Here is a 24,354-nt window from a genome sequence, read left to right as displayed (position 1 = left end):
GCCCTTCTTCCCAGTGAGCTGTAGCCAGAAAAGGGTGGCTTAACCCCTGTTCCCTGCAGGGCCTGTCCAGCTGGGGTGTCACAAAGACTGGCTGACATACAGAATCACAAGTGGACCCTGGTTCTGTCTGACACTGGTGCTGGACTGGTGCTGGGGAAGGTGTGTCCCCGCCCCCCCATCTTTAGGGGCTCCAGGCCTGGAAGGACCCTTAGATGGCCTACCGCAAACTCTGCAAATGAGAGGACAGGCTCGCTTGCATAACAGCGCTTCCCGCCCCTGTAGCTCCGGCCCCCGCCCCCCCCAGGCTCCCGCCTCCTGTCAAAAAGGCAGCTGGGCGGCGGGAGCTGTGCCCCCGCAGGTGTTGGCGTCTGCATCATTCCAGGCTTTGCCCTTGGGATGCACAGGCTGCCCCAGCCGCCCGCTCGGTGCCCCCCCCACCCCTGCGGCCTTTCCCAGGGCTTGTTCTGCGTGTAGCTCGGCGCGGTCCGCGGCGAGGACCCGGCCGGTCCCTTCGGTTCAGCGCGGCCCCGCGGCCGGGCATCCCTCGCTGGCCGCCTGCCTCTCCCGGGGCCTCACCCAACAGCGCTCCTGGCTCCGCCCGTCTGGCAGTAGATTAAAGCTTATTCTAGGGCCTCGTCCCAGCCGGGACACCCCTTCCCTGCTGGACGCCTAGCTGCAGGGCAGGAGGGGGACGGGTGTATGCGCGTGTGCACGGGTGTGTTCTGGTTTTGCGTCCGCCCCGGGGTTGCCTTGCACCCCCGAACTGGAGGAGGGACCGCCCCCCCACTACTTCCTCCCTTGGATCTCCGACGGCACCACCTTGATCGCCTGATCCCAAGGACAAAACCCCAAACCCTGGAGTGCTGGAGCTAACTCCTCTGTGCAGAAAGCGCTCCCGGGAGCGGGGAGGTGGGGTGTCTAGCAGCCTGCGCAGGAAAACCGACGGCGGGTGAACCCCCCTCCCCCGGCGCCCGCCCCTCGGGCTCCGCGCGCCTCCGCCTCTGCTGCCCCCTGGTGTAAGCGCCAAGACCTACGCCCGAGAAAGGGCCAGGGGAAAAACAGCCCCTAAGGTCACCCACTGAATCCTCCCTCCCACTGTGCCCAACGTAGGAGGGGCCGAGTCGAGGGGAAGCCCCCGACCTCGTCTATTTGGGGTGAGGCGACGCACGAGCTTCTGGGATCACCCACGCCCTCCGTCTCAAGCTCCGAGTCCTGAAGGCTTCAGACAAGCCACCTTCCTTCCCGCCTCCCTCCCGGGACTCTGCTGAAGGGATGACCAGACCTAAAGAGACGCTCCCCACTCCCCTCGCCTGCACCCACTCCCCGGCAAGCCCCGCCAGAGCTGAGGTTTCTCAGCGCTCTCTCTGCAATTGGAGCCAAACCCACAGAGGTCGTCCCTGGAGCACCAAGGGGAGTGTCCCCAAAGATCACTTTTGGTTAGATGCTCTGCGCTCAGAGGGCTTTTCTCCACGGAAACAATGCCACAAAGTCACTCAAATAACACTCATACACGGCTGTTGGGTGCCCTGGCCAATCCACAAACCCCTATTTTACGAGCGTTCCTGTGCCAGGTTGCCGCCGAGGGCGCCAGGAGCACAGCCCTCCCTGCAGCGGGACTTCTCCCACCGGGCAGGCTGGGGCCGGCTGGAAGGAGGGACTGGAGGAGTTGAAGGGCCCGGCTCCAGAGCCGGGGTTTGGGCGGGGCTGGGTGTGTCAGTGCAGATGCCCTGACATTTGGACTGTGGGCACTGGCAGTGGCTCTAGTGGCTTGTGGGCAGAGGAGGCTTCTGGCAAGGACACAAAGGAGAGAGAGGCTGAGACCTTGGGGACTTTGGGTTTGACGGGGTCAGAATATAAGCTCTTGTAGGAGGGCTGGGTTCTTGGCTGCCACTTAGAGGAGTTTAACTGGCGCCCAATAAGGAAGAGAGAGCCACTGATGGTGTCTGAGAAGATGAGTGACACGATGCAGTTGTGTGCCACAGGCCCCCTCAGGGTGCATGAGCGTGCGAAGGAGCCGGAGGAAGGCAGGGGGCCAACAGGCTGCGAGGTCTGGGAGAGGAGTGGGGAGAGCAGCGAGGTCATAGAGGGAGGCTGGGGAATGGGTCCTCTGGCCCCTTACACCCCGCGGCTGCTTCTCTAACTTTTTAGCCTCTGAGACTTATGGTCAAAAACAACTTGTGAAATTTGGACCGCTTCGATCATTGTACCTGGGAACACTACCTATCCCACAAGGCCCTGGGCTACAGAGCCCTGTGCCCCCCTCCCTCGGCCATGCTGCATGCTGGGACTTGTAGTTTCTGAATGGGCAGGGCAGGGGTGGGGTAGAGATGAGACAGGGGAGGGAGTGGGTCAAAGCAAGGCTCTGGCTGCCTCGGACAGAAGTTCCTGTGTAGTAGGGGCGGTGACCTCGTTTTGTGGTTGCGTGGCCCTGTTCCTGCAGGTTTGGGGGGGTCAGCAGGGAGCGTCAGGGCCACATCCTAGCTTCTTCCTGGCCAGTGAGCAGCTCACAGGGCATGATCAGGCTTCCCCATTCACATCTTCTGAAGCGAGCAGTCACCCCTGGGTGCTTGCACTTGGCTTTCTGTTTTCTCTTCTCATCTCCAGGGTAGGGGAGACCTGTCTCGGCTAGGCCTTGAACGAAGACCAGGGGCATCTATAGGGGCACCTCCTTTAGGGCTACCCCCAAACAGCCAGGATGAACCAGCCGCAGTGAGAGCCAGCCCACCACACCACTTTCCCTCAGTTGGCAGGACCACGACAATCCATTTTGTTTACTTTGTTCTGGCCTCTTTCTATTAGTAACATTTGCTCCCAGCAGAAGTCTTTTGATTCTCAAGAATTAGATGGGCAGTTTTCCTAAGCACAACAGGTGACAGCCCCCTTGGATACTATGGTAGCTGGAGCGAATGTCATGTTCCAGGCCTCGCCGCCGCATCTGTAAGAGCTTGGATTCCACAGGGACTCTGGCCAAAGTGCGTGGGCCACGGCTCTCTATTCCTGCTGTGTGCCCGTCTCCACAGGGTCAGGCTCTATTACTGGATCAGGCAGCGGCTCAGTTCTTCTCACTAAATAAGGTAGACCTACATACATACTAGTGCTGGCAGAGACTGGTATAACTCTGCGACTTCCCACTTGTGGTTCTTTTTATTAATACCTCAAGATTTTCTTACTTTTCAAAATTAAAAATCTATAGAAACAAACAAGTAAAAACTAAGAACTCAGAAACATGTTTCAGAGATACTAGGGTTAGGGAGAAGATGGGAAATGGCCCTGAGAGTCCGAGATTTTGTTCCAACTCTCACTAAGCAATCCAATTAAAAGCCAAAATTAATAGCAGCAACCTTTTATTTCCCTTTCCCTGGGTTATTTCAACCTTTATCAACCAGTAGGATTTTCCAAGAACATCTCTAATAAAGTCATGGCCTGCTACTTAAGGCAAGGAGTGCCAGAATTCCAAGAGAACCTCACCCAGGTTCTCCTGGTGTGAAGTGAGCCCTTGCCTGTACCTAGCACAGCGTCCTGTCGGCAGGGTGGTCCTGGGTGGGCTTCTTTGAAATCCTGCTGATTATGCCAAGTAAATGTCAGTGGAAGAAACATTCAAACCTATCGAGAATTTTTATGAGTTTATTTGGACAAAACTGACCACATATTCCAGGGAGCAAGACCTCAAGTGCCCCTTAAAAATCTATTTCACTATCCAAAACAATTTTTGTTTACCCTTAATTCCTCATGTCCTCAAAGTAGCTGCTACAACTCTAGACATCACTTCAACATTTAAGACTGATGAGGTAGCCTGGCAGGGTGTGGCTCAGCAGTTGAGCATCAACCTAGGACCCAGGCAATCGGGTTCGATTCCCAGTCAGGGCACATGCCCGGGTTGCGGGTTCGATCCCCAGATGTGGGGTGTGCAGGAGGCAGCTGATCAATGACTCTCTCATCATTGATGTTTCTATCTCTCTATCCCTCTCCTTTCCTCTGTGAAATCAATAAAGATATATTCTTAAAAAAAAAGACTAATGAGGTAAATAATAGTGGCAGTCACACCTGCACCTTCAACAAACTTCTGCTTCAGGGTCACATAGTCACCCCCAATCGCAAGGAAGATTGGGTGAGGAAAGGGGTGTCAGGATGGGTGTGGGGTCAGCCAAACAATAGTGTCTGCCACACTCTGGTTGAACCAGTATGTGGAAAGTCACTGTGCAACTTTTTTCCTGCGCAGGACCTGCCAAGCTGAACAATGGTGTTAAATTTATTTGTTTGGGTTTTTTTTGTTTGTTTATTTTCGCTCATCTTTCCCACTCTCCTCCCCTTTGGCAACCACCAGCTTGTTCTCTATATCTATGGGTCTATTTCTGCTTTATTTTTATTTATTTAAAAAATATATCTTTATTGATATGAGGGAGAGAGAGAGAGAAACATAGATGATGAGAGAGTCATTGGTCGGCTGCCTCCTGCAAGCCCCTGACTGGGGATCAAGCCCGCAACCCGGGCCTGTGCCCTGATTGGGAGTCAAACCCTGATCGCCTGGATCCTAGGTCGATGCTCAACCGCTGAGCCACGCCTGGCCGGGCTATTTCTGTTTTGTTTTGTTTAATCAATTGCTTGGGTTTTTTTAGAGTCCACATATAAGAGAAATCGTATGATATTTGTTTTTCTCTGCCTGCCTTATTTCACTTAGCAAAAAACCCTCTAGGTCCCTCTATGCACTTCAAATGGGAAGGTTTCATTCTTTATGGTGTTGGTCTTAGACTGAGTTGGCACCACTGGGTGAGTTCTTACGTATTTCCTATGGCCATATTCAGTACTCAGATTGCTCGGCCTAGTCTGTCTTGCTCAGTGGTTAGAGCCAGCCCAGGTACTGAAAGGTCCCAGGTTCAATTCCGGCCAAGGGCACGTGCCTTGGTTGTGTGCTAGCTCCTGACTCTGGTTGGGAAGCATGTGGGAGGCAATCGATGTGTCTCTCCCACATCGATGTTTCCCTCTCTCTCTCTCCCTCTCCCCCCCTTCCACTCTCTCTGAAAAGCAATGGAAGAAATATCCTTGGGTGAGGATTTGAAAAAAAAATTGAGTGTACTGATTAGCTGTGTAGTTCTATGAGTTTTGACAAACTCATTGTGTAATCACCACCATAATCATGATAAGGGATATTCCAACCCTGTCACCCAAAAAACTTCCCCATGGAACAATTGTTTTCAAGCTACCCCTGGTGAATGTGCCCTTCATGTAATGAACAATTTTGATACTTGAATTGGATTTAGGTCATCTGTTTAAATTCTGCTTTATTGGAGTAGCCCTCAAGGTGGGATAATTTACTGTGGCCTATAGTAAATGTGACTTGGCGCAGTCAAGTGCAAGCAAACTGCGGAGGTTTGGTATTGACAATAACACACCAGCCAGATGGACGCATATGTGCTAAGGAAATGATACCAGGTACAGTGCTAACCACATTTATTTATTTTTTATAATCAGACGAGTTAAATATATGTAAAGAACTAAGTCCCTGGCACTTAGTAAGTTCTGCAAGAGCTCTGTTGGTGGGACGGAGTATCTGAAGTTCCTCCAACTAGTTTACCACAATTGTTGTTTTACATACTGTCCTAATGACTCGGCACTGTTTCGTATTTACATTTTTTGGTGGTGAAGTGAAATTCCAGAGGTTCAAAGTGGGAGCTTTTCTGTTTCTCAGAATGACAGTAGCAAATTCAAATGACATACTCGAGACAAGTGAAATCACCATAGAAACTGTTTTGGTTTTCTGTAACCTCTGTATGTTATCACAATCCGTCACCCAATATTCAAACTAGCCCTTTTTATTAGATTAGGTTTTCATAATTAGAAGTTGCTTTTGATCCTGTATCCCAAATGTCCTAGAACTCTTCAGTATTGCCATTGTCCAAGGTATTTTAATGGAGCCTAGGCGTCTCTGGACAGATCTAACAGCGACAGATCTGGAGGGAAGGACACTGGGGCTGCCGTCCTGTCCTGAGGCAGGATCTGGCTCGACCTTTAGGGCACAGCTCTGAACAGGGTGAAGCGGAGGAGGCGTGTTGAAGTGACCCTTTCTGCATGTGCCGGCAGACAGGCGTTCTTCACGTCGATAAGCTCTTCATCTCGGTGGCTTCCTTGGGCTTGGTTCCCAGCACTTTTAAACTGCATGAGTTGAGGGTTTGCTAAGATTATTCTATGGCTGTAGCTGCTCTTATCTGTTAGAATTGGACTGTTTTTTACACTTCCTTAACCTCTTTTATAATTTTATTAACTTGCTAGTAGACCTCTTATGTTTTTAGAGTCCACATGTAAGAGCTAAATTTGATATCCCCAAATCTAATGAGCCACGATCAGACAGGACACTGCATCTCCGTCCTCACTGGCTTCTCAAATTCTTCTTCATTTTCAATTCTCTAGCAATTTCTCCTGCAGATGGTTCTGCCTCCATTAAAAGCTACCAAGAAGGCTCTGGCTGGTGTGGCTCAGTTGGTTAAGGGTCTCCCTGTGCATGGACAGGTCTCATATACCCAGGTTGTGGGTTTGATCCCCATGCAGGAGGCAACTGATTTATGTTTTCCTCTCACATCAATGTTTCTCTCCCTTTCCCTTCCTCTCTATCTCAAATCAATAATAAAAATGTATATATAACTATCAAGAGGGTCTACACTTTTTCAGAGAAAGATTCTAAACTACCCTGCCTGTCCACTATGGTAGCCACTAGTCACATGTGGCTATAATAATTTAAAATTAAATTAAGCCCCAGCCAGTGTGGCTCAATGGTTGAACGTCGACCTAGGAACCAAGAGGTCACGGTTCGATTCCCACTCAAGGCACATTCCCGGGGTGTGGACTCAATCCTCAGTAGGGGGCATGCAGGAGGCAGCCAATGGGTGATGTTTCTCTCTCATGGATGTGTCTCTCTAACCCTCCCCCTTCCTCTCTCTAAAAATGAAAAATATATATATATATTTAAAATTAAGTGAAAATTTCAGCCCCTTAGTTGCACTAGCCACTAGCATTTTCAGTGATCAAGAGTCAAATGAGACCCTGGCAGGTGTGGCTCAGTGGTTAGAGCGTGTCCACAGGCTGAATGAAGGATCTTGGGTTCCATTCCCTGTCAAAGGCATGTACTTGGGTTTCAGGTTCCATCCCTATCCCTGTGCAAGTGTGGGAGGCAACCAATCGATGTTTCTCCCTCCCTCCCTCCCTCCCTCCCTCCCTCCCTCCCTCCCTCCCTCCCTCCCTCCCTCCCTCCCTCCCTCCCTCCCTTCCTTCCTTCCTTCCTTCCTTCCTTCCTTCCTTCCTTCCTCTCTCTCTAAAAATCAATGGAAAAAATATCCTCGGGTGATGATTAACAATGACAAAAAAAGGTCACCTGCTACTCTGGCTAAACTGGACAGCTCAGGTGTGAGCCATCTGTGCCACTGCAGGGAGCTGCACTGGGCAGCTTCTTCCAGGTGCTCTCTGACGAGCACAGTCTCTTTACAGGTACCCTTTTTAAAAAATATATCTTTATTGATTTCAGAGGGAGGAAGGGAGAGGGGGAAGAGAGAGAGAAACATCAATGATAAGAGGGTCATTGATCGGCTGCCTCCGGCGCGCCCCCCACTGGGGATCGAGCCCGCAACCCGGGCATGTGCCCTGACCGGGAATCGAACCGCGATCTTCCGGATCCTAGGTCGATACTCAACCTCTGAGCCACGCTGGCCGGGCTAATGTAAAAAAAAAATAATGTAGACTTCTTCCAAGGTTGATAATGTTGAAGGGTTGCCTTCTGTTGGTAGGCTTTCTTTATATTAAACTATTTAAAAATGTAATTGGGGTTTGTTCTGCCACAAAGCAACGATTAGCATATTTTCATGGCTGCTGTTAAAGGCTCAGTCAAACCACAGGTGCCTAGTGCTGCCAAAGCCTCCACATTTGGCCACATTTGTTTGGACCCATGCCCTTGCGTATGACTAACTTTTACTCTAACCTTTTCATTAAGAATGTTGGAGTATCCTCAAATTCTGACGGATTCCCTTCTTTCCTGTTCCGAGTCTAGATACCAGTGTTGGCCTCTAGGTGGAAACAGAACCCTACTCAATATTCTCCAGTTTTAAAGAGCACCATTTTAACCTTGGGTTCTTTGCGATGGGTAATCTGGCTTGTTCCTCAAAACCTTAGGACACTTCTCACGTGAATTAAAAGCACACCACAGTGTCAATTGTCCACAGTTGTCCGATAAAAAGCAAAGAAGTGCTAGGCCATTTACCTACATGTTTCCACATGCCGGCCTTCCACCCTCAAGAGGGCAGGCCTCAAAGCCCCACTCCGGCGTTCCCTTTCTGGGCCAGCCCGCAGCTCTGTGACTTGCTCTGATGGCACCAGGGCAGGAGGAATTCCTGACCAAAGAGAAAACCTAAATTAATCTATTGGTCCTGCTTAATAAGCACAAGGCGAAATGTTCAAGGCTCCAAGATAATAGTCACGATGGTTTTTAAACTAAGTCCCTTTTAATGATTACTTGAGATAATATTAAATTGACTATCAGGCATTATAAACACTGGTTTCTCAGTCCTGTGCTGATGAGGTTTGTTCGTTTATTTCTTTCTTCTCAGAATCCCAAATACTGAAGCCTCTCTCATCCTGGGCAGTGCACCCAACGAGGGGTTCGTGCACAGTTCAAGTCTGCGGACGTGCGGCTCTGGGCACAGAGTGGCCCGCCGCCGTCTGTCACCAGGATGATTGACAGCCGGCGTGTCGAATCACAACTTCTCTCTCATTTGGGGCGCTGAGAGATTGGCTACTTCTATTCTCAACTGGAAATATCACAGAATAGAAAGTATGTAATTTCTCAAGGCAGTGAGTGAAAAACAAAAAATTCATACAATAGAACACTTTCATCTGCATCCTTGGTTGTAACTTCGGCTTTTCAAAAACTGCTTAAATGCTTATAAAATTCATAAAACATTTGTAATAATTATTTCACATAATAATAATGAAAAATAATTGTATGAATTTAGCTCTGCTTCCTACCATAAGCAATGTTTCCAGAAAACTAAGATTTAAGAATCCTTTCTGTATCAATATATGACTTTTTTTTTTTTTTTTTTAAGTTTTTATTGATTTCGCAGAGAGGAAAGGAGAGGGAGAGAGAGAGAGAGAAACATCAATGATGAGAGAGTCATTGACTGGCTGCCTCCTGCAGGCCCGACTGGGGATCGAGCCCGCAACCCAGGCATGTGCCCTGACCAGCAATTGAACCTCGATCTCCTGGATCATAGGTTGATGCTCAACCGCTGAGCCACGCCAGCCGGGCAATGTATGACTTTCTTTGATAAAAATGGATAGTCACATTATCTTGAAAATTGTCAACAAAATGTATGGTTTGCCTATTTTGTTGTGCAGAAAAGCCTGTGACTGCCAGCCTTTGAAAGACCTGCCTGTGGGGTGGGCCCCTGGGTGGTAGCCAGCACCTTGGATTTTGGGAGGGTTCCCAACCATTCTCAGAACTGATAAGACTGTCCCTAAACTGTTTGCACAAATAATATTGTTTATACTGACACCTGCTTTCCTTTGGGGCTCTGAAATTTTGGTCTGTGCTGGACAGAGGGTGCAGCCCTCAGGAAAATCCTGAGTGCTGAGGCTTTTCTGAGTGTTCCCGGAAGAAAAGCCTCACAACTCGGTGCTGGAGGAGTTAAGTGAGTCCTGTGGCTCCGAAGGGACCCTTGGCAGCTTGCGTCTGGTTCTCTGGGCTTCACTCCTGCACCTTTTCCCTTTGCTGACTTTGTCTTGTATCCTTTTGCTCTGATAACTCACAGAGTGAGCACAACTATATGATGGGACTGTGAGTCCCAGTGAGTCATCTGACTAGGGGTGGCCTTGAAGACCCCCAACATACCCCCTTATTTAGAACTGGTATATCATAATATTTAAAGTCATCAAAACCCAACTTCTAGTCATAATTTATAGACATATTTCATTAGAATGATTTCCCGTAAGCACATGCAAGAAAGTCAGTTAAGAAAGGAAAACTCCTTAAGCTTGGGTAAGGCCTTGATGTTTTTGACAGTTGATAATAACCCATGAGTACCGCAGGGACAAAAGTCTTCTGGTCCCTGTTATGCAGTTTGGACTTAGTGGCATTCCATGCCATGAAATGACTCAAGCAAATATGACTTCTGTCTTGGTCTTAAACTTCAATTAAAATGGTTTACAAAAATCATAATGAACTGTGTTCTAAACCAGGCCTCTGTCTGAAAAACTGACATACACATATCTGACCCCTTTGAACTGGAGATGTCTTCCCACTGACTGACTCAGGAGGGCTGGAGTTTAGGGTATTTGATGAACACAGAGTGATGGGGTGTCTGCCTCTATAAGCTGATGCAAACAACAATATAAAAAAGAACTATAACATGTTATGCTCTTATGCCAGTTATTTATAATCCTGATCTTATGGTGATTGTTACACTTGGAAGGCATATTCTTAGTGATTGACATGCTTTGTCCTGTATGAATTTCAGTGGCAAATTCAGACTCAGCCTGGCCAATGTGGCTCAGTGGGCAGAGCATTCAATTCCTGGTGAGGGCACATGACCAGGTTGTGGGTTTGATTCCTGGTTGGGGTGTATATGGGAGGCAACCGATTGATATATTTCTCTCACATCAATATGTCTCTCTCTCCCTTTCTCTCTCTCTCTAAAAAATCAATAAAAATAGTTTTATTGATTTCAGAGAGAGAGAAAGGGAGAGGGCAAGAGAGAGAGAAACATCAATGATGAGAGAGTCATTGATCGGCTGTCTCCTGCACACCCCTTACTGGGGATCGAGCCCACAACCCGGGCATGTGCCTTGACCAGGAATCGAACCGCGGTGTCCTGGATCCTAGGTCGATGCTCAACCGTTGAGCCATGCCTCCTGGGCAATAAAAATATATTTTAAAAATATTCAGGGTTAATGTCAGTTCCACCTGGGATTACTAAGACTAATGGTTCCACGCCTCCACCAGGGCATCTTGGGCATCTACAATGAACTAAAGCAAATTTTAGGATGTCTGCTATTGGCTGCCCTCCTATTCAATAAGAAGAATTGATGACCATAGAGAAGTTTATTTCTCCATGCTGGGTAAAATAACAAGGACATCTCCAGGCTCTTCACTGGACCCAGTGGTCACCAAACCCTTCAAGCATAAACAAGGCCACATGACTGTGCTCTTCTTGTCAAGAAGGAAGGACCATAATGTTGGAGTTGGGTGGTTTGCATTCCTCAGGAAAAGGCACCCTATAGACTGGAGAACTTGAGAAAGAGAAAATACATTCAATTAAAATGCAGGGACCCAGAAATTCATGTCAAGGGCACGACTCCGTTGTAATGTGCTTTTTGGAGGTGGGAGGTTGCTGGGCAATAGAAGTATCAGAAATCCTTGTTCCAAGGTTACAGGTGATGTTTGAGATCAGCTCAGCAGCCCTATGAAGAAGAGTTAAAGACAGCTAAGTTCAGGGCTACATTTCCTTTCCCTCTAGAGTCCCAACAGAAAAAAATCATAGAGTGATGAAAGCGAAAGGCTGAGTGTTGGTCTGATGCACAATGGGAGAGTCTCTGGCGTTTCCTCCCACAGCGGGGTGAAGCTCATTCTGATACCCACGCAAAGACCAAGAGTTGGGGGCAAAGAGCTCAACTTGAGGAAGAGGGGCAGCCTCTGAGAGTTCCTCCCCACTCCCAGGGCACCTCCTGCGATACATCCTGAACACAGAGTGCTCATTAAATGCTCCCAAACTTATGTTGCAAGGAAATGAATTGCACCCCAAGAAGGAAGAAAGGAGTAGAAATACCACCTATTGGCTGAGGTCCTTGTCGTCCTGAAATGAAAGCGAAAGGGAAGTTGAATTTAGTAATTGGGAGAGTAAAGAGCAACAACATCTTAGAAAGTTATACAAACATTTGCATCCCGTGCCCACATCACCGGGAACCAAGGCAGGGTCCAATCTGTAGACTTAGCTGCCCCCAGGCTTAAAGGAACCCCTGCAGAACAGGGTAACTGTTCTGCACCCTCAGGTGGCTTGCTGGGCCAAGATCTGTCCAGGCATCTTCTTCCTTACATGGCTGTCCTTGCCTAGTAGGACAGTATCCATCATTTTCCAGAGGTTTCTTACCTTGCTGGCCTCTAAAACAGAGAATGAAGCTCACCACGAGGGCAAAGAGCCCCAGCACAAGGCCCCTGACTCCAGTCAGCATCTTGGTCCGGGAAGAATCTGACTGAGCCTCTGGGAAGAACAGACCCCAGGGTTAGTCTCACCTCCACCTGCTGCAACACCCGGCCTGGCCTGACACCTGGAGCCTGACCTAGTGCACCGTGGGCGGAAAGGGAGAGGATAGTGCCAAGCTTGGGACCACTGTGGGGAAGGAGAGGATGTGGAAAACACCCCAAAGTTCTGGATCAGACTGGTGATGTCCACAGGAGGCAAATGCTGGTTTTAGGTCAACTCATTAAGTCCAAGCATAAGGGACTCAAGGGAGGTGGAAGGGAGAGGCCAGGTCCCAGTCTGAGGGCCAGTCATGAAGGTGATTGCTTTCCTAACAAGGAGAGATTCTTTAGGGTCCCCCAGGGCAGGGGTAAATGCACGCTAGAATCACCAGACCCTTGCTGCCCCCAGTCTATACCAGTTAGAGCGCTGGTGAGGACACATGGGGTGGTGTGAACCCGATGGGTAGTGGTGGATCCCAGAGCCTGCAGCCTAGAGGGTCATCGGGGAGTAATTTACTCCAGTCTACAGTGACAGGACTGTCCAAGCTGGGGTGCTCCACTTGGCAGGTATAGACGTCTCCTTGTTGGGGGGTCATTTTCAGCATCACCAGGATCTGGAAGGTCCAGTCTCCGCTATGGATTAGATTGGTGGACACAAGCTGCATTGTTTCCTCCTGTCCATTCTGGAACCAGCGGACTTGAATGTTGCCTGGATAGAAATCTGTCACGTGGCAGACAAACAGGTTGGGGTGCTGCAGGGGCCCCTTCTTGGAGGGGGGCACGTTCACTTTAGGCTGGAGTAGGAGTGGGAAAAAGAATCTTGTTATAACAAGGGAGACAGTTAACTCAGTGCATCTAGCAATTTTCTTGCCAAATTGGCTTCTAGATGTTAAAGATGAAATATCACCTGTTAAGCTGTTTGGAGGCAGAAGACGGGGAACAGTGCAGGAAAAACATAATAAAATGTTGCAATGTTTCAAGAAGAAAGACCTTGTCATACACAATAAAGAAAGCGAGGAGAAGACTAAGAGAGGGTCGAATTTGACACTCCCTAACACTCTCACCAGAAGTGTATAAGGTAGTGACTAATGTTCTTTGAACAGAAATGTTGAACCAGCAATGGAACTACCTAAATTTACATTTTCCATCTTGTTCAAAAGGACTCGTAACCCTTCCAAATACTATCTTGGAATCAGAGTGTATCCAGTCGGTAGCTTTCCTTTGATCATCAGCCTGAGGTGCTCATTAAACAGAGGCGAAGAAATGAAGCACCTCGGTCCGTCTTCCTTAGCCTGTACGCCTCCCGGCCATCTCCACCAAAAAGAGCTTCTAGCAACATCCACAAACCCAATGTTCTTGGCTCTTTCGTGTTGGATTAACAGGGAGTCTGGCCTTTTCCCGTGTGGTCCGGCCCCAACCCGGTGAAGTCCGTTGGGTTTAGGCCTCGCTGGGGCTTGGAGATGGGAAAGAGGCCTGTCCCCTTCTCCGCTGCCCAAGGCCGTCCCCCCGGGGTCTTCTCTTTCCCACCCCCCCTCGCCTCTGCGCTTCAGGGCGAAAGCCTTGTGCGGCTCGTGGCTGTGTCCCCGCACGGTGGCCCCAGCGCCCTTAGCTCCAGGAGCTCCCCCCGGGTGTTCCAGCTCCTGCCGGTCACGCCCTGAGCTCCGTCACAGCCACAAACACCCACGGCGCTGTCAAGCTCCACGTTCATGTCTCAGTTGTAAATGTATCGCTCCAGGAAGCGGTGTGTCCCGTTGAACTCGTGGCGGTCACTCCTCCTCTGTGAGCCTGAAGGACCGGGTGGGGCTGGGCCCCAGAGGCCCCATGCACGCCAGGCGCTGGGCCCTTCACTGTGGAGTGGCCGCAGTCAGGGCCACGTATTTCCTGGCTTTGCTTTTTCTCTGGGGTCCCCATTTTTCTTCCAGCAGAGTGTGCAACTTGGAGGGGTCACTGCGCCTTAACCCAGGACCCAGAGCATGGCCAGAATCAATACTTGTGCTCACCAGTTCTCAGTGATTTCTCTCTCCACTTCACCTCCAATCTCTTTGTCACTCTCAATAGATCAACCAATCAATACAAGATTATTTATTACTATTGATGTAAAGGTATTTTGCTTTACTGATGTCACCTCTCAGGATTAAAAAAAAAAATACAAATTTTTACACCCAATTAATCACATGATCTTGGATAAATCATACAACCTCCCTGGCCCCAAGTTTTCTTACCCCATAAGTGGGGATTTAACTAAAGAATCGCTGAAGTCCTTTTCAGCATTAATAATGAAGAGCCCTGCCTCAGAGGGACACAGTGACAGGCGGGTTCTGGGAGGGACGAAGCCGGTGCAGGAGCACAGGAGGTGAGTCTGCCACCTGCTGAGAGGTGGAGGCAGAGGGAGATGTGTAGGGAGCGGACGTTCACGGAGGGGTGTAAGGAGGAGCAGAGGGAAGAGAGCTCGGGCAGAAGTGCCCAGCGACCAGAGGAGCAGCAGGAAGGGGCAGGTGGGTGGCCAGGTGACAGGAGATGGGGCAGGCAGGAGTGGCGCAGCCGGTTTGGGTGCCCAGGAGTTTGGGGATTTTTCCTACAGGGAACAGGTATCATTCGATCTGTACAGGGGAAGGGGGTCCTGGAGGGAGCATGGCCAGTGGATTGATGTTTTTACAACAGGCAAGAAGTGATGAGGGTGGAGACTGGAATTAAGGCTATGAGAGAGGTTATGAAGCAAAGTCTACAGGGCCTGGGGAGAGGAAGGCCCGCTCCTCCCACATGCGGCGCGAGAGCGGTAAGCGTGGTGTTTAAGATCACAGACTCGGGGAGAGGGGGCCGTGCTCCTCTTCTTGCTTTTTTTTTTTTTTTTAAATATATCTTTATTGATTTCAGAGAGAGGAAGGGAGAGGGAGAGAGAGAGAGAACACGCCCCCTGCTGGGGAGTGAGCCCGCAGCCGGCCTGTGCCCTGCCCGGGACATGAACTGCCATCTCCTGGGTCCTAGGTCCATGCTCAACCTCAGCCCGGCCGGCCGGGCTCTCTCCTCTTCTATCGCAGTGACTTAGTAACGGGTGACCTCAGTGAAGTACAGTGTCCTTGTATGAAAATGGGGACAAGGGTGTTTCTGTGACAACACTATCTGGGTTAACTGAGATCGAGGAGGTAAGCTACAGCATTGGGCCTATGACAAAGTAAGGCTTCAGGTGACAATGGCCGTGATCACATCCAGGCTTTTATTCTTCCAACACTATATTCTTCCAACACTATATTCTTGCCTGGTTTCCGCCCACCGCTCACGTTTGTTCACTTTCAAGCTCCTTAAGGGTATTGAACATCTGCCTGGCTGGCATGCTCAGTGGTTAGAGCGTTGGCCTGTGGACTGAAGGGAAGCAGGTTTGATTCCGGTCCAGGGCACGTACCTGGGTTTCAAGTTCGTTTCTGGCCCCGGCTGGGGCACGTGCAAGAGGCAGCCAGTCAGTGTGTCTCTCTCACATGTATGTTTCTTTCTCTCTCCCCCTCCCTCCTTCCCTCCCTCCCCCCCTCTTAAAAAAATAAAAATAAAAGTATTGAACATCTGTGAGGCCGACTTCCTCCCTGACCTTGCCCTCCCCACCACTCACTGTCCCCAAAGGTTAGTGTCTGCCAATCTCACGATCTGCCCACACTCCCCTCAGACACTGCTGGTCGTTCTTAATGAGGATTATTTCACTCGCATCAGTCTTTAACCATCAACCATAATAATTAGCTCACAGGCATACCGCCCCCCTGTCCTCTTTTGAGTTCTACCCGTGTTTGGCCACATGGCCGCTGGGAGTCGCCCCCGACATCCCACGGGAGCCTCCACATTGCCCAGCGGCTGAGACCCTGGCACCTGCTCTTCCTCCCAAGCCCTGAGGATGGCGCCACCCATCACCCAGCCTCGGGCTAAGAGCTCCCAGTCTCCCGAACTCATTCTGGTCAGGTAACAAGGCTATTATTTTGCCTCTCGCCCCTCTGTCCCCTGGATGGGTGACTCAGACTCTTGTCACTGCCAGCCTGGATAAATTCGGTGGCCACAGCCTTCTCCATGCCTCAGTTTTGCCCCCCAGTTCACCCCCTGACTTCGGCCCCAGTTGCCTCAGCGTGACGTCCAGTCTTCCGACATCATGAGCAAGGCTCTCCCGGGCCTCCGCCCGCTGGCCTAGCCTAAGCCCTCTCCTGCCCCTCCAGCCTTCTACCCAGTCTTATGGTTTTAGCTTCGTGCTTCCTTTGCCCCTCAGCCTCCGGGTTCCTGGCCCCATCCAGTCGGGGCCTCTGTGACATCTGTGTCCCGCCGGCCTCCCTGCCCCACTGCCCGCGTCTGACTCCATTTCCTGTTCTGCCAAGAGGTTCCCCACCTGTTCTTCAATCAGGACACATCTCTGTTGGTTCTGAGTAGTGGTCTGATTTTTTTTTCTTTTTAAAAGCAATTGACTTTTTCCTTCCTTTTCAAATCTTATTTGAAAAGCTGATGTCACACGAGAGTGTCTCAAAACTGCTTTTTTTGTGTGTATGTGAAAAATATTAGAGTTTGTGAAACTCTGGGCAAACATCTGAAGTGTCTAGAGCAAAGCTCAGTGGCTTCTTCTGTAAAGTAAATCATCTTTTCCGAACAGCCCCATTAAGGATGTGTGATTACTAAGGGCAAGGATGGCAATGTGGCAGCACCGTGAGGTGCCCCCGACCAGATCTGGGGCCCGGGACAAATACAGCAACCTCTCCGGGTCCCAACCTTTCACCTGTAAGGAGGAATGTTATATCTACTTTTTTCTCTGGAAGGACTAAATTAAATAAAATAAGACCCTGTAAAGAAAAGTTAGAGCAGAGCGTCTGGCCCGCTCACAGGTTAGAGCCCTTCCCCTGGCCGAGCCCTGGGTGAGACCAAGAGAAGCCAGAGGACCAGCCCTGGTTTGTTCAGAATGACTGAAAAGGAGCGCCCTGGGGCACAGCCTTAACACTCAGAGGAGCTTTTGTTATCTCAATGCTGATCGTTTCTGTGTCACCCCTTCTTTCAGGGCTCTGGACCCCACCCGCCCCGCGTCCTGCTCTCCAGGACCCAAGCCCCTCAGTTTCTCCGCTCAGCCGCAGGCACCAGCCCCACAGCTGAGCTGCGCTGGCCCAGTCCTCTGCCCACCTGAGCGATGAATATCAGAAAATCTGCTCCTTCTTTCTGTCTGAGACCTGGGCACACCGGTGTGGGGTCCGAGCAGGTGAATTTGAGAGTTTTACATGCTGTCAACCCTGGAAACTGGGAAAGGCGCGGGGACCTGATTCTGCGAGAAGTGGGGCTGGCTTTGCGGGGGCGATGGAGAGGCCGGGGAGTCTAGCACAGGCTCCTTCATGTGGTGTTCAGGGTCCCATCAGCGTGGGCTTGGTGGCAAACTGGAGCGGAAAGAGGCCACTTCCTGTTTCTCACTCTCCTGGACCCACCTGATATGCCCTGATCTGGTTGCTGCTGTGACCACTGTCAGCCGCAGTCGGCGTCCTGTGGCCTGAACCTCAGCCTGTCCTCATCGCCCTCCTCTCTGGCCATCGCTGGTCATGGGATGGGCCCCACCTGGTTCTGTGGACGGGCCTCCACCTGGAGCAGTGGTTGTACAGCATGGCCCTGGGACCCCAGACACCGCAGAGTAACCCTGGTTTCTGATCTTTGAGGTTGAAATGTCATCTTGACCCCTCGGTGAGAAACTTGTCCCTCCAAAGTCATTCCTGACCACCAGGTACCGTTGTGTCCAGCAGACGCACACACTGATCTCTCTCTCGTGGGAATAGCGGCCCCTGGACGATGTTGGACCCCCAAAGCCTCTCTGTGGGTGGGGCCCACGTGGGAAAGCCCGTAGGGTCATTCCCTTGAGCCGCTCCCTCCAAGAGCAGCAGCTCTGCGCTTACCTGGGGTGGCTCTGCCCTAAGCCAAAGGGAAGCTCAGCATCTCCAAGGACACCATCAGAGCTGCCATCCAGGGGTCCCCAGTGACCTGCACGACCACCATCCTGGAGCCTGGGAAAGCCCGGGCTGAGAGAATCACAGGCAGAGCAGTGCTCACTCCGTGGGCCTCCTCCTTGAATATCAGAGTCGATGAGCCAGGACAGCCTCCCACATCCCCTGTGTGTGGTCAGATTCCAAAAAAGGAACCAGTGAGTAGGAATTGTCACCCCTAGGCAGAGGGGTGTGTAAAGCACATGATCTTCAGGCGTAAGATTCACTGAAGACAGTATGAGGAAAGGGATCCTCGTTTGAGTAACCGGGTGAGTCACGAGATTTGTTTTCTATGTTTTCCTGGCTCTCCTTGCTCGGTGCAGATATCAGGCATGTCATTCCCGCCCCATGGTGAGTGCCATCCCCCGCTCGGCGGGTTCAGGGAATGAGCAAGCGCTAAGCAGTGTTAGATCGAGGGGGACTGAACTCCCTACCTCAGAACCCTGAGGACCATCCTTTCTTTGCATTTCAATATTATTTTTGTAATTTAATTAATTAATCAATTTATTTGTTTGCTTTAGAGAGAGAGAGAAAGAGGGAGAGAAACATCGATTTGCTGTTCCACTCACTCATGCACCCACTGGCTGATTCTTGTATGTGCTCTGACCAGGGATTGAACCCACAACCTTGGTGTGTGAGGACGACGACACTCTAACCAACTGAGCTACCCAGCCAGGGCTCACTTTTTTTGTAATTTTCATATTATTATATTATATTATATTATATTATATTATATTATATTATATTATACTATACTATACTATACTATATTATATTATATTATTATTTATTTAAAAATTTTTGACAGCATTACAGACGTCCCCCATTTTCTCCTCCTTTGCCCCCCTCCACCCATCCTCACCCCACCCCCACCCCCACCCCCAGGCCTTTACCACATTACTGTCTGTGTCCACAGGCTGTACATATATGCCAGTGTGCTCTTTGGTTTATCTCTTCCAGTTCCCCCCACACCCCTCCCCTCTGAGATCTGTCTGTTCCAGGTTTCCATGCCTCTGGACCTATTTTGCTTGTCAGTTTATTTTGTTCATTAGATTCCACATATGAGTGAGATCATGTGATATTTGTCTTTCTCTGACCGGTTTATTTTGCTTAGCATAGTAACCTCCAGGTCCACCTGTGCTGTTGCAAAAGGTAAGAGATCCTTCTTTTCTATACCTGCATAGTACTCCATGGTGTGAATGTCCCACAGCTTTTTTATCCACTCATCTACTCATGGGCACCTGGGCTTTTTCTAGATCTTAGCTATTGTAAATAACACTGCTGTGAACATAGGGGTGCATATGTTCTTTCTGATTAGTGTTTCAGGATTCTTAGGATATATTACCTGCAATGGGATCTCTGGGTCATAAGGTAGCTCCATTGTAAATTTTTTTAGGAAACGCCACACTGTTTTCCACAGAGGCTGCCCCAGTCTGCGTTCCCACCAGCTGTGTACCAGGTTCCCCTTTCTCCACACCCTCGCCAGCACTTGTTGTTTGTTGATTTATTGATGGAGCCATTCTGGCAGGTGTGAGGTAATTCCTCATTGTGGTTTTAATTTGCATCTCTGACAATTAGTGATGTTGAGCATTTTATCATATGTTTATTTGCCATCTGTATGTCCTCTTTGGAGACGTGTCTATTCAGGTCCTTTACTCATTTTTTAATTGAATATGTCATCCTTTCGTTGAGTTGCATGAGTTCTTTATATATTTTGGAAATTAACACTTCATCAGATGTGTCATTGGCAAATATGTTCTCCCACACAGTGGGCTCCCTTTTCATTTTGTTGACTGTTTCTTTTGCTGTGCAGAAGCTTTTTAGTTTGATGTAGTCCCATTTGTTTATTTTTCTTTGTTTTTCTTGTCCTAGGAGATGTGTCATAAAAAATTCTGCTACATGAGATGTCTGAGATTTTGGTCCCTATGTTTTCTTCTAGGATTTTTATGGTCTCATGACTTATATTTGTCTATATGCACTTGAGTGTATTCTTGTGTATGGTGTGAGTTGGTGGTCTAGTTTCATTTTTTTGCATGTATCTGTCCAACTTTCCCAGCACCATTTATTGAAGAGACTGTCTTTACTCCATCGTATGTTCTTGCCTCCTTTGTCAAATATTACTTGACCATAGTGGTGCAGGTCAATTTCTGGGGTCTCTGTTTTGTTCCATTGATCTGTATGTCTGTTCTTGTGCCAGTACCAGGCTGTTTTTATTACAATGCCTTTGTAGTATAGTTTGATATTCAGTACTGTGATTGTTCCAACTTCATTCTTTTTTCTTAAGATTGCTGAGGCTATCTGGAGTCTTTTTTGGTTCCATATAATTTTTTGGAATATTTGTTAAATCTGTGAAATATTCTGATGGTGTTTTAATAGGGATTGTACTGAATCTATAGATGGCTTTGGGTAGTATGGACATTTTAATGATGTTAATTCTACCAATCCATGAACACGGTACTGAGAAAGTTCAGCTTAGATGTGTGCCCCAAGATTTGCAACTGGTCCCTCTTCTCCACCCTTCACCCCCGCAACCTCTCTTCCCACATGAGAATTCCACAGGTAAAGGGTCTTGGTGGGAGGCAGAGACCATGGCCCTCCATCAAAGAGGGAACCCAGCCCCCTGACATTCATGCATCAGGTGACCACATGCTGACTCTGACTCAGGACGTGGTGACAGAGGGGCTGGGACTTTGCAGAGTGCATGTGGCAGGGGTGGTGGGAGAGGCAGGAACAGTGTCTGGTGCCAGGAGCAGCAGAGATAGCAGTCCTAGCCGCGGGGCCAGGGTCCTGCACAGGGGACTCAGTGGTGTGAGCAGTGACATCTGTGCCCAGCAGCAGGCAGTGGCTCCTGTGTGGGACCCGCCCTGGGCTGGACTGCGGACCCGTTCCTGGCTGTGTGGCCTCAAGCCTGTTCTGTGGCTTTCCCCCAAATAGCACCAGACCCCAATACCATGTGCATGCTACTTTATGTCTAAATTAGAAAAACTGGGTTCCATCATTTACTCCAAGAAATCAGCCTGGGGCACAGTTTGAGAGAGCAAACACTCAGCATGTTATTATGCTGACCCGTGACCCACATCCTAATCTTCCCCGACACTGCCCCGTGGTAGAGAAAACGCCATGGAACTCCCAACAGCAGGTCTCATAATCAACATATTTTTCTTTCTGAGAGAAAAACAAAAAACACCTTAAATGTGGGATTGAGACCCCTCCCCGCCCTGAGCTGTCCTTGACCTCAGTGGTTCCCAGGCTGGCTGAGCCCCAGGATTGCTCGTGGACTTCTTACAAAACCCTCAGAGAATTAGGCACCAGGCCAGGAGCCACTGTGTACCGAGCCCTGCAGGTGAGGCTGACTCTGGGCCAGGGGGCCCCTGGTCTGCGTTCCTGCTGCTCAGGGTGGTGAAGACCAGCAGCCTCAGCGCCAGCCTTTTAGGTCCTGACTCCCACTCTGCGCAGACCTTCTGAGTCAGCAAGGTGACCAGGTGAGTCCTGCGTATGGAAGCCCGGGACTCGGGCCCAGTGCCTTTTGGATGCCAGACGGAACCGTGCGGTTGGCTCTGGAGTGTGGTCTGATCATATCGCTCAGCACTGGGTCCTGGGTCCAGCCCTCCTTCTTTTGTCTCTGTAGCGTCACTCCTTTGGTGACCTCATCTGTTCTCAAGGCTTTAAATGTCATTATATGTGCCACCTCCCAAGTCTATTTCTCCAGCCAACATCTCTCCCGATCTCCAGATTCGTCTGTCCAACTGCCAGTCTGACGCCTCCTTGTATTTCTCACAGACGTCTCAGCTCCAGCGTCTCTTAAATGAAGACCGGTGATGCCCCCTCGTGTCCGCTGTGTCCAAAGTCTTCCCGTCTGCTGGTGGAACTCCGTCTGTCCACTTGTATCTGGAGATTGCTGGTGACCTTGACTCCTCTCAGCCCAGATTAACCACTAGCAATGCTGACTTCACAGGAAGGCCACAGGGTGCTTCTGAGAGTAACTCCCCTGTCGGCCATTGTGTCAGGGGTGGCCTCAGGAGCCGGAGAACAAAGCGGCGGCCACCTGTCCCCAGATAGGTCGCAGTGCCCCGAATTGCACCACTATTACCTCAGTCCTTTGGCTTAAGGATTTATTTTCAGCTGGTGCGGTTATTTAAAGAAGGACGGGTGGGAAGAGAGGGAGCCGGGGGTAGGGTCTCCCTCTGGTGGGAAATGGCAGGAGCTGCGAGGCTGCGGGGGCAGGGAGGCCTGTGGACCTATTTGTCTCAGTCCTGCTCACCTGACCTAACATGGGCCGGGGATCACAGGAGTCGGGGAGCCCAGGACACCGGGGCTTGGCACAGCCTGACGTTACAGCCCAGGGATCTCTCCAGGGCTGTGAAGGATGGGAGCGGGCTTGTGTGCTCGTCCTGGGGCTTAGGCTCGAAAATCCAAGTTCCTGAGACATGCTCTGCCAGCCACCCTGCCAGGTAAGTGTCTGCCCAGGGTCAGTGGGCATGGGAGGGTGGAGGCAGGGCCCACATGCAGCCCTGCCCATGATGTGGCCCTTTCCTGGGCCACTTCTGCACCTGGGAGCCCAGATCTGACAGCAGGCTCCCCCTACCCCCTCTCAGGGACTCCCCGAGGCGGAGATGACTTGGGCAGCAAGGGGTTCCTGTTGAAAGCAGGAGTGACAGCTACCAGCCCAAGGAGCGCGGTGAGAAGGGAGCTTCGGTCACAGTGCCTTCCCACGCCCTCGGCCACTTCACCCAGCACCACGCCCGTCCCACTGCTGGCGGGGCTGGCCCAGGGCACCCCTGCTTAAAGGGACAGCAAACCAGAGCCGCCCCTGCCGGCGGGGAGGGGCAGGTGTGACTGGCAGGAGGGGCCTTGACCGTACCCCTTTTAAAATGGACCAAGCGGGTCTTCATGCTGTCCTGAGGCGTGGGCTCTGCCCTCCACCCGCCACCCTCCTGCGGGGCACAGGGCAGGCACGACATGCCGCGGGGGCACAGGGGCCCGCTGTCTTCATGCCCGGTCCTGCTCCAGAGCCGCAGCCACCAGGGAGAGCAGATGGCTGTGGGGACATAAGTGGAGGGGTGAGGAACAGGAGCTGGGTGAGGGGGCACCTTCCCACAGGCCTTGGGGACACAGCGGGCCTGGCCAGGCGGGCAGAGGGAGGGGCCGGAGGGGCCTGTGCTGCGGGCGCCGGGCTGGGCCTGCAGTGCCCGCCGTGCTCGGCTGTTTGGTGGGTTGGGGGCTGGCAAAGGAGGTCCCCATTGTGAGGATCCTGGTGTGAGTGAGGAGAGGGTCTCGGGGGGTGTGGAAGAGGTGGGGCCACATTTCATTTTAGAAATAGCCTTTTGGCTGCTATTGGAGAGATTAGTGTGGAAGTCAGGAGCCCAAGGCAATGGTGATGTGAGAGCCAAGGAGGGCCTGTTAGACAGACAGACAGACAGACACACACACACGCACACACACACACACGCACACAGTGTGTGGTGGATTCAGGAAGGAAGAGGAGTTCCAGGAGGCCGAGGTTTCTAGTTTGAGCAAAAGGAGGTGAGGCCACCACCTGGGACAGTTCTGGAGGGACAGGTGAAGGGCCACCTTATCACAGGGTTTGGCTGGGACCAGTGAGGCCTTTCTGGAGAGACTTTCTCCCATGTCCTGTGCAGATTCTCATGAGGTCGTTCTGTTTGGCTGCTATGTGCCAGTCTGCGCCACCTCTGGGCTGCACCTGGCATGCCAGGATGGCGGGCTGGGCCTGGCCCGAATGGGAAAGGGGAGCTGAAGCCACCTCCTCACCTCCTCTTGACCGAGGTAAGTCTTTGCAGGGTGGTGCCCCCAGAACACCGTCCTGGTTAGGCTTGCTGCCCCGAGACAACAGGCATCTGGGCCTGGGCCTCACTGGCCAGGTGCACAGTCTCAGCCCACTGTGGATGGACCCTAGCTTAGTTTCTGAATTTGCCCTGGACACAGAAAGTGCCCCTGCCTCCCACCTTGTTCCTCGCTGGGCAGCCTGACTGGCAGTTGTTTAGGGTCTCAGGACTGGCCACCGGCTTAGTTTACAGTCCTCTCAGACCCCGGATTTCTTTTCTTTTCTTTTTTTTAAATATATCTTTATTGATTTCAGAGAGAGGAAAGGAGAGGGAGAGAGAGAGAGAAACATCAATGATGAGAGTCATTGATCGAGCCCGC

General features: G+C 50.7%; 1 protein-coding gene across 1 annotated transcript; it reads right to left on the bottom strand.

Moving 5' to 3' along the window:
• Positions 1–11,807: 11,807 nt before the first annotated feature.
• LOC107542667 (HLA class II histocompatibility antigen, DP beta 1 chain) lies at positions 11,808–23,153 on the bottom strand. The gene is given in 6 exon segments (XM_087817233.1): positions 11,808–11,831; positions 12,160–12,236; positions 12,735–13,016; positions 13,755–13,817; positions 13,820–14,002; positions 23,054–23,153. Coding segments are annotated over 6 exon segments (729 nt in total).
• Between the last annotated feature and the right edge of the window lie 1,201 nt (positions 23,154–24,354).

The sequence above is a fragment of the Miniopterus natalensis genome, chromosome 5, assembly GCF_054644295.1.
Source record: "Miniopterus natalensis isolate mMinNat1 chromosome 5, mMinNat1.hap1, whole genome shotgun sequence".
Classification (NCBI taxonomy): domain Eukaryota; kingdom Metazoa; phylum Chordata; class Mammalia; order Chiroptera; family Miniopteridae; genus Miniopterus; species Miniopterus natalensis.
The sequence above is the reverse complement of the archived record's forward strand: the minus strand, read 5'-3'. Positions and strand labels throughout refer to the sequence as shown.